Source organism: Salvia splendens, chromosome 22 (genome assembly GCF_004379255.2).
Source record: "Salvia splendens isolate huo1 chromosome 22, SspV2, whole genome shotgun sequence".
Lineage (NCBI taxonomy): Eukaryota > Viridiplantae > Streptophyta > Magnoliopsida > Lamiales > Lamiaceae > Salvia > Salvia splendens.
Genome location: NC_056053.1, coordinates 23480647 through 23491554, shown reverse-complemented (window position 1 = coordinate 23491554; position 10908 = coordinate 23480647). Strand labels below are relative to the sequence as shown.

At 40.8% G+C, this 10908-nt stretch overlaps 2 protein-coding genes across 2 annotated transcripts; both read right to left on the bottom strand.

Annotated features, from left to right (window-relative positions):
* Positions 1-1357: 1357 nt before the first annotated feature.
* On the bottom strand, positions 1358-2842 carry LOC121786951. The gene has a single exon (XM_042185543.1). It carries the CDS (start codon positions 2840-2842, stop codon positions 1358-1360), a length of 1485 nt encoding a protein of 494 aa, XP_042041477.1.
* Positions 2843-7465: 4623 nt separating this feature from the next.
* LOC121787562 (F-box protein PP2-A15-like) lies at positions 7466-10542 on the bottom strand. The gene is made up of 3 exons (XM_042186336.1): positions 10068-10542; positions 9453-9571; positions 7466-8191 (listed from the first exon to the last, which is right to left on the bottom strand). Exons 1-3 carry the CDS (start codon positions 10377-10379, stop codon positions 7738-7740), a joined length of 885 nt encoding a protein of 294 aa, XP_042042270.1. The 5' UTR covers positions 10380-10542; the 3' UTR covers positions 7466-7737.
* Between the last annotated feature and the right edge of the window lie 366 nt (positions 10543-10908).

Sequence of the window (10908 nt, the reverse complement as noted above, 5' to 3'; positions counted from 1 at the left end):
ACAGATTTCAAATCGAACCTCTTTAACTCTACCAAGTTCTTTACACAACATCCACAAGCATCAACGATAAGGTCCAAGGTCTTATTTCAAGGTTGTAATGGGGCTAGGGACGAGGTAGGATAAGTATGGATAGTGAGCTCAAAGGCTACACATTTGAGTGCCAAAATCTTCCCTCCTACAACTTCCTTCCAAAGATTAACCAACGAAAAATTACAACCAAACCCACACTCCCCCAACCTTGAGATCTATTCCAGACGAGATTACACAAACAAACATAGAAGCTCTATCTTTATTTCATCAACTTATTCCTTTTTTTTTGTTTTTGTAAAGACCTCGACTTTTGTGAATTTGGAGGTCGTCTTTTTCTTTTTCTTGTTTTTTTTTTTCTTAGAACTTCATTCTTTTCACCTTCTATCAAGTCTAGAAATGTCTACTCTTTACAATTCACCACCCACACTCAAACTCAAACCACAAAGCTCAACTTGTATTTAGCACCCAAATAGTAGCAAGGTCTATCGATGAGGCTAAAATTAGGCTTATTTCAGTGGCTAAGTGTTTGGCTAAGTGTTTACACAAAGAATAAGAAATTAAGCTCAAGGTGGCTTCTAGGGGATCATTTGATGGACTAGGCATGTGATCATTTGGCCATGGAGTTCATCCTAGTGCCTTATCCTCCCATATCGTTAACACAAACGAACGCAAGCACTTCACTCGATAAAGCAAATCAATCCAACATAATTTCCACAAGTCATGCGATTTTCACACTCTCCTCAACTCAAGAAATCGGATGTAATCACGACATGCTTTTTCAAATAGATTCATGCACCCATTCCATTCATCCTAAGCTTCAAAGATGAAGTAAAATCAAGCACGAATTCCCAACCAGAAAGCCGAAGATAAAGCATGCACCCGTCAACTACATAGATTCAAAACATCTTTATCACGCAAAACACCCAAAAAACATACATCACAAATCATTCATAACCCCCCCAAACTTGAATGCGTCATTGTCCTCAATGCATGCAAAAAAGACAAATAAAGTAAAGGGAAAGGAAAGGAAACTCCCCCAAACTTGGCATGACTTCCATAGTGCATTCGGGTGGGAGGGTGGGTGTAAAAATCCTTTGCAGGTGTGCTTCCTCCTAAGCTCCAATCCTAACTCCCAGTTGCTCCTACAAAAAGAACAAAAACTACAAAAAGAAACACTCAATTCAAAATAAATGTTGGAGGAAAGAATTGAGCAAACAAAACCTCCAACATATGAAATCAAAAATAAAAACAAAAAAACTTGGGTTGCCTCCCAATCAGCGCCTTTGTTTATAGTCGTTGGCTCGACCTTCTTCATCCTTGTCTACCTCTATCCAGGCTCCAATAGGCGCTTCCCCGCCTTCTCTTGCTTGATCACCACATTCTCTCCATCTACTCGAAACATGACCGTATTTGTCTTGGTCTCTATCACAACATCACCGGTTGCTAAAAATGGCCTACCAAATAGGATAGGCATATCCTTGTCCTCTTCCATCTCTAGGACAATGAAGTCAACCGGGAGTACAAATCTATCAACCTTCACCAAGACATCCTCGATGATACCTTTTGGTTTCACAATTGAATGATCCGCCAATTGTAGGTCAATGTCGATTGGTTCAATCCTCGCTTCTAGACCGATTGACCGTGCGGTTTTCAGAGCCATCAATGATATTCCCGAGCCTTGATCAAGTAGGCACTTTGGGAACTCCTTATCTCCCATCTCACATGGGATCACACAGCTTCCAGGGTCTCTTCTCTTTGCCGGCATCTTTCCCTTCACAAATTGTGAGCAAAATGCGCTCAATATCACCACACCATCGTCTTGTATCTTCTCCTTTTTCGCAATAAGATCCTTAAAAAACTTGGAGAATTTAGGAAAGTGTAGGAACAAATCTACCAGGGACACATCTACATTAACTTTCCTGATAATGTTCATCATCCAATCGAGTCCTTTCTCTTGAATTATTTTCCTACCCTTCTTCTTATTCTCGACTGGGAAAGGTGGTGGCGGGATAAAATCTGAAAAATTAAATGGACACTTCGGGTCCATTGCCGGACTTAGTGGATTCTTCTTGTGGATATCACTCATGGTTGACTCTTCTTTTTCTTGTTGACCTTCCCTAGCTTCGGTAGTAGCCCACTCAATCCCCTCGTCCGCCCCTGCGTGCGAGGTTTGTGAGCCAAACAACTTGTCCGCCCCTGCGTGCAAGATGTTCGAGCCATTTTGTGCATCTAGCATGATTGGAGACTCAAGATCCTTTCCACTTCTTAACTTAACTGCCTTGCACTGTTCAAAACCTTTAGGATTGGGCACCGTATCACTCGGGATAGCATTAGGAATTCTTGTGTGAGATGCTGTAGCAATCTGCCCAATTTGAGTCTCGAGATTCCTCAATGTAGCCTCCATCTGACCAAACTTCTCTACCGTCCTTTCTTTGAAGCTCTCATTCTCCTTTTGACTCTTGGTCATGAAGGAGAGTATCTGTCCCAATTGATCTTCTACCGATGGCTTCTTCTCATAACCCGGGGGTTGAGTGTTTGTCCTCCATTGGTTCCCCGAGTTGTTGCTAGGACCACTTTGATTCCAGTTCGATTGCTGAGGCCTCCAATTCTGCTGATTGCTGTATTGGTTGCCTTGGTTAAACCCTTGGCCATTGTTGCCAATGTAGTTCACATCCTCGATTGGTGGTCCTTGAAGACTAGAGCATTGATCAGTATGATGCCCTCCTTGACACAATCCACATCTCATCACTGCCACTGCTTGGGGTTGAGGAGTCAGTTGCAGCGATTTCACTGCCTTTGTCATCGACGACATCTGGGTGCTTATATCTGCCAATTGAGCTTCAATTGCAGATACTCTCTCTGCATCCTTTGTAGCACCGAATGTGCCCGACCGGGCGTTTAGTTGAAATCAGAACGCCCGACCGGGCGAACTCTCTGGAATCTCAGCTATGCATTTCCGACGAACTTCCAGCTTCTAACACCCGAAACTACACTCAAAGCACGACTTGGTGAGTTATAATTAACATGAAATCCGGGGTAAAGAATAGGAAATAAGCTTCGCATCACAATGGATTCCCGAAAACCATGCCCTTACCAATAGAAAGGAAACAGAGGTAAAGCGCCTGTACCAATTTTTGAGGGGATTTGACGATAGATACGATACTCTTCGGAGAGAGATTTTGAAGGAGAAACCTGAACCCACCGCAGAGGATGCACTCAGTATTGTAAAACAGGAAGAAGGAAGAACTGGAGTATGGAAATCAACCCCAGATTCAGGAATCGGGGTGAGTTTTGGGGCTAGAACAGGGGCGCCGCCTCAATTCAATCGTCAATCCAGGCCACCGCCACCGCCATCGAGCCGAGGACATCAGCCGCCGCCGCCACCACCACACCGGAACAACCCCTCCAATCGGCGAACAATAGACAAATCGAAACTTTTTTGCACCGTGTGTGGAATGACGAAACACACGAAAGAGACCTGCTTTCAAGTGATCGGCTACCCGGAGTGGTGGGAAGACGGCCACAAACTTAGTCGGCGATTGGCAGAGAAGGAGATGAAGGAGGTGACCGATTTGTCGCCCCAGCGGGCAACCATGAGACCGCTGGCGCTGAGGTTGACGGCGGCAGACCGGCGGACGCTCCGGCAGCGGCTGGTAGCTGGTGGGCGACGGGACAAGCGGAGGGGAAGGAGGAGGAAGCTGCGAGGGCTCACTTTGCTCAATTTGGAGGTATTGGGTTTGGGGATTTATCCCTAGACCCACAAACTTTGCCTTTATTTGAACATGCGGTTAGAACACCCGTCTTCTAGTTATTTGAACATTTTATTTCCGCATTTTATTAAGAATTCAAATTTTGAGTGTGAAACTTGTGTTTTGGCCAAAAGCCACAGATAGTCGTTTAAACCCATTAATACTAGAGTTGATTCTATTTTTTCTTTGATTCATTCGGATGTTTGGGGACCTTCACCTGTTCTTGGGGGAAATGGATTTCAATATTTTGTGTCGTTCATTGATGATTGCACACGTATGACATGAGTGTATTTTTTAAAAAATAAGTTTGATGTCTTTTCTAAGTTTACTGTGTTTTATACTATGATTCTTACCCAGTTTAATACAAAAATAAAGATTCTACGATCTGATAATGGGGAGAGTATGTCAACTCTAGGATGAAAGAATTTTGTGTGGAAAAGGGTCTAGTGCACCAAACTTCATGTGCCTACACTCCCGAGCAAAACGGGATAGCCGAGCGTAAAAATCGTATCATTCTCGAAATGACTAGAGCTATTCTCTTTGATTCAAAAGTCCTAAATTTTTTCTGGCCTGAAGCAATTGTCACTTCTGTCTACCTTTTAAACCGCCTACCAACAAAAATACTTGACCAGAAAAATCCCCTCCAAGTTTTGTCCACCCTAACAAAAGTCTCACCTTTACTGTCCCTTGACCCTCGTATTTTTGGTTGTTTTGTCTTCGTTCATGTCCCGAAACATGAGCGATTGAAACTGTCCCCATGCGTTGTTAAATGTGTGTTTATCGGGTATGGGTTCAATCAGAAGGGATATCAATGTTATGATCCAAAAACCCGACAAGTTATAACCACGATGAACTGCACCTTTCTCGAAACTGAATTCTTCTATAACACCCAACTTACCAGTCAGGGGGGATCAGGGGAATAAATGATCTTATAACTAATGACATGCTAAGTTGGTTACCTGTGTCCCATAATCATACTCTCACTGAAGGGCCACTCGAGCCAGCTACATTTGTCGTCGCGCTTGTCTTAAACAGTACTCAGCCTGCGGAATTAAGTGTCCACCCAGCATCATCCTTTTCGGTATCCGATGTAAACAATCTTACTGAGATTCCTGTGACTACTAATATAGACATATTTAATGAAGTCATAGATGGAGACACTGGATGATACATCCTACCTTCGAGGAGTACTCGGGGAGTTCCACCAAAGTGATATTCTCCAGAGATGGAAACTAGACGACCACGATATGCAATTGAAAATGTGGCAAAAGCTAATTGACAAAGATGGCAAGAACATTCGAGGAAGCATTATACGAAGAGGAGGAGATTCCACAGACATGGATGGAGGCCATAAAAATCAAACACTGGAGGGAGGCAATGATGCTAGAACTTAAAGCTCTAGCAAGGAATCACACATGGGTCAAATGTCTATTGCCAGAGGGGAAGAAACCTGTAGGATGCAGATGGGTCTTCACAGTCAAGCGACGGCCTGATGAATCTATTGAAAGATACAAAGCTCGTCTTGTTGCAAAGGGATACACTCAAACCTATGAAGTGGACTACTCAGAAACCTTCTCTCCGGTAGCCAAGATGAATACTATCCGAGTACTGTTATCCGTGGCAGCCAATAAAGATTGGCCCCTACACCAGTTTGATGTAACCAACGCATTTTTGCATGGTGAGTTGAAAAGGGAGGTATATATGGAGGCTCCTCCGGGCTTTGAGGATGAATTTGCAGATGGGGAAGTCTGTCTGTTGAACAGAACGCTATGTGGGTTGAAACAATCTCCAAGAGCTTGGTTTAGGAGGTTCACCGAAGTAATGAAGAAATATGACTATCAGCAGAGCAATTCCGACCACACCTTATTTCTGAAGAAGAATGGGAAAAAATCACTTGTCTTATCATTTATGTTGACGACATGATTATCACAGGAGATGATGCAGATGAGATAGAACAGTTAAAAGGGAATCTAGCTAAGGAGTTTGAGATTAAAGATTTGGGAGCTCTAAATTACTTCCTTGGAGTTGAAGTGCTAAGATCAAGAGAAGGAATTTTCATCAATCAGAAGAAATACACGTTGGATCTCCTAGCAGAAACTGGAATGATGGAGTGCAAATCGGCAGACACTCATATCGCAGTAAATCATGGTCTTCAGATTACAGAAGGAGCCCAACTAGCTGATTGAGAGAGGTATCAAAGGTTAGTAGGGAGTTGATCTATTTATCACACACTAGACCAGATATAGCATATGCTGTCAGTGTGGTAAGTCAATTCATGCATCGGCCACAGTGTGACCATCTTGAAGCAGCTTTAAGGATAGTTCGATACTTGAAGTATATGTTTGATCATAGTGTAATGTTCAAGAAAAATGACAATTTGGAGATTCATGGCTACACGAATGTTGATTGGGCTGGGAACCAGTGGATAGACGACCCACTTCTGGATATTTTACCTTCGTTGGGGGCAATCTGGTTATATGGAAGAGCAAGAACCAGAAGGTGGTAGCATTGTACAGCGCAGAGGCAGAATTTAGAGGAATCAGGAATGGATTGACTGAGGTATTATGGCTCCGAAGATTGATGAATGAATTGGGATTCTTATCACAGAAAACCTGTCAGATATTCTGTGATAATAAGGCCGCAATCAATATCTCTGAAAATCCCGTCCAATATGACCGGACAAAACATGTGGAAGTCGATAGACACTTTATAAAGGAAAAAATTGAAGATGGAATTGTTGAGTTTCCATTTGTTCGATCTGAAAATCAACTTGCAGACATCCTGACAAAGGCAATGGGATCCAAGAATTTTGCAGAAGCTTTGGGCAAGTTAAGTTTCAGAAATCTCGTTACTTAACTTGAGGGGGAGTGTTAGAATATACGAACAAATTAGGAAGATATCATGGGATTTATTTCCATATAGCGTGTGTATATTTTTATGTGTATATTGTGTATTTCTTGCTCACTACTTCATCCCCTCGGTAAAGGGTGATTACTGTAATTTGTAAACGTAATTATTCATTCAATACAATTGATACATTTTCCCCAATACAATTCAATATGTGCCTCATCTATTTAATCAGAAATTTATTAGTCCCATTTCGTGATTAGTCATAATTATAAGTTAACCTCTTCTGTTTATTGTATTATGACGGCCCATTAATTTTTTAGATAAGATTGCATGGCCCAAATTGATCGATCCGTCAACTTTGTCGAAATAAAATAGTAGTAAAATAAAATAAAATAGAACTTGAATATTTGAACACAATCTATCATTTCCCTAGTGGTGATTTGGCTATAAATTTTCTAAACTTTCACCTATTTTTTGTTTTGGCATACCAACTTTAAATCTATCTTATAAATTACTAGACTATTGATTTATTCATTTTACAATCAACTACGATTTCAACGTTAATATGATTTGATGACTTAATTTCATCACACTATCACTATCAGACGTCAACCCAACACTGACATGTAGGTAAGTCACCAAGCAATATTAGCATCAAAATTTTGATTTCTCTATAAAATCAAAACATATGAAAATTTGGCGAAAATTCAAGATTTGTAGGAAAATGCTATTCATTGTGAATAAAGATCAATATATATGAACCAATTACTCGAGAAAATGAACGAGATTAAATTCTGAAATTCACTGGTCGGCCGAGATAGGAACAAGAAAAGAAATTCAGCTGGAAAGGATACATTAATGAAATATACAAGTTTATACAAAATTGAATTGTATCTCACTTTAGATACAAAGGGGCAGATTTTATAAAAAAATATTCTGCTGAAAGCCTTAAACATAGTAAGAGAAACACTACAAAAAAACCCCACAAAATAAAGATTACATGGACAGAGAGAATGATACCTACAAACGAAGTATAGATGCTTTTCCACAAGTGTATAAATGTATGAGAAAGCCCTATATAAAACCAAACAACATCACACACCACTCTTCACTTCAATGTCCCTCCTCTTCTATTCTCACTGGGCATGATCAACACCGAATCGACGCAGAGGCCGCCTTTAGAATGCGTGCAGTCGATCTGTTTCATCGAGAACCTTACCTCGGTGGGTGGATATGACCCGTTAACTAGGAACTCACCCACCTTGTACTCGATCCAACAACCTCTTTTGTAACTTCCGTTAGCATCGGCCTCGCGTGTGTCGTCTAGGAAGCACTTGCTTGATGCGTGTTGGCCATCTGAAGTAGACAGCTCAAACCGTACGGGCTTGATATCCCAGCCATGGGTGTCATCAAAGTGGGAGATGCGACGCCCCAGCCTCCTGGAAAATCTCCCGAGGTGTATCCTAAACGACAGAGTGTATATATCTGGTGGGAAAGGGAATGTTACTGAGCCATCAACTTCAAACCACCATATTTGCTGCAAATATGCTACAACATTGAATCTGCAAACAAAAAGGAAGTATAAACATGTGGTGCCCAAATTTGTACCAGCAGCAGTACCAAATCCGGGTCAAGAACCACCAAACAGGTCAAGATACCGGATCCAGTGGCTTCCAAAACACCGAAAAAATTCAAATATGCCACCGGAAAGGTTTCAAACCCAGATATGTGTGTATCATCAGATGGTGAATATATATTATATTTTCATACTATATCGTGACCAACTAAAAAGAATACAAAAGCAAGAAAGTAATTTACAAGTTAAAGGTAAACCATAAGAACGATCCTAGTACAAGACAGACGAAGAAAGATTGCACATGACCTGAGTTTTCATGAACACATAGATAAAATTTGAAGTACTACTACTTTATAGAACTCATCCAGAAATCAATCAATAAACAGGCTGTAGTATTAATACTGTGATACCTCATATTACTATCACAGTATAAGAACATAATGGGTTGATCTACATAAAATTCACGGGAATAACATAATTGTAACTTGTAAGGGCACTTGCTGACCTGATCTGCTGCTAAACAGAAAAAGGCCGAGCATATCTATGTCTACCTTTAGTTAAAAAATGCAAGATATGGCCAGCAATTTTCATCTTTCAGAATGGAAATTAATGCATAAGCACAAGTTCTCACTTTCACCTCTAACTGGTGAAGTTTAAATTTTTGCAATGATTCGTCTGGACTTATACTTCCCTATATAACGTCATTTTCAAAGTCAGGAAACCACTACAGCACACATTCTTATTGTCTTAGATTATTTCTGAACATACAAATCTGCACCATTCTTTTGCTTCCAAAGCGTCAAATATCTGCCAATCAGAAGCCATTTTTCATCTACATGTAAAATATAACGTCAAGTGAAATAAAAAAGCATCTGAACCCAACGGGTAATTTATCAGTAGCAAATTATCTAAAAAGTAAAACACTCGAGTGAAGCAAAGTGATGAACAAATCATATAAGAGAAGCAATAGAATTTAGAAGCTTGTAATCCAGAAAGTTTAATAGCTCGCCTTCCTGGGTTCATGTTCCCTGGAAGCATTATAGTCAGGAGTTTCTTTCTTATCCGATATAATATAGAAACCACATTGAACAGCCCATGCTCCAAACAGTCAGGGATATGTGTAATAAAATTTAACTAAGATACCATAGCTTACAACCATATCTGAAACTGGTGCAAAACTCTTAGCTTCAATGAGAAACAAAATGTCAAGATGTGAGAGTATCACGCATAGAACGCTCCACACTAACCTGGATTCTTCGGTAGGAACCCAGTTCCAATATCTCCTGTCATCGATGCCAGTGATTCCCATTCCCTTAGCTGATATTGACATGCAAACCCTCCCAGCATTTCTGTCCACCCATACCAACTGCATATTCCCAATGTGAAATGAGAAGTATATTCAAAGAATTGAAAATGCATATATTCACTTAACTACTAAACATGCTAAGTAATAGCCAGACAATTCGGCAAAATTTTGACCTTCGCAGGACATAATGTATAATATGATGATCAAATAGCATTCAATAAACCCCCTTTGATAATTGGAAAGTCATTTATACAACATTTCAAAAGAAAATAACTCAGCTGACAGGAAACTACATTCATTCATACAAAACGAATCCTCCAAATCCCAATGATCGCAGCAGTCAAAAACACAACTAAAAAACAGAAAGCACAAAAGGTCAAAAATCCAAATCACTGCAACTGAAATTACTGAATCAATTCGAGTCAATCAATTGCCGCAGGAACAATATGTTTTCCAAGTGATTGAATAATCAGACAGTCAGTAACAAATTTCAGCAAAACAAGACAAAACCAAGCTGAAATTAGTCGAAAAAGGCGAAAATACATCGAGGACGTACCTTGTTGCCGTAGTCCAAGGGGTTAGGGCGCGCGAGGAAGGCGAAGATGTCCTTTTTGGAGAGGCTCTCGCAAACGCCGGAGTTCGACAGGAGCTGGAGGAGGTGGTGGTAATTGGAGGGGAGCTTGGCCTCCCACACGGCGTCGGACGACGCGGCGCCGCGGAAGGAGCGGTTCAGGCGAGCTAAATTGCATATCTCCGGCGGCGAGAGGTAGAGGAAGACGCACGCGACGCAGCTCTCCGGTATGTCCCCCAAACCCGGCCCGCCGCTGCCCGACCCGTTTTCCCCCAAATTCGACAATGATGCCCCCATATACACGCAATTCGCGCCTGAAATTGCCGGTTGCCGGTGATTCTGGAGGAATATTCCGGTGGTGGTGGGGGGGGGGGGAAAGGGAATTTTGTGAATCGGCGGCGACTCTGCAACACTACAGCTCCGCCATTACTTTTTCGTTCTCGTTTTTTTTAACTTTTAATGGAAAATGAAGCAATAAATATCCTTTTTATTTTCTTATTGCACAATGTTTAATTATGATATCTCTAAAGTTAGTCAATTGACGAATTAGTTATACTTTGTTGTAAATCATGCTCAATTTTAAAAATATTTCAATGATGTCTCAATCTTTCAATTTACTTGATGTGAATTCAATTCTTTTACTTTTTACTATTATTAATTTTGTTTCGATAATTTTTTAACTTTAAAATTGAATCGAAGTTAATTTTCTGAATCGATCGCCCTAGAGGAATTGGCATTGGTCACGATAGAGTTCGAGTTTTCTGATAGTTTGAGTTATTCTAAAGATGAAATTAACAACATGAGATGATTTGATAGTTTGAGTTAT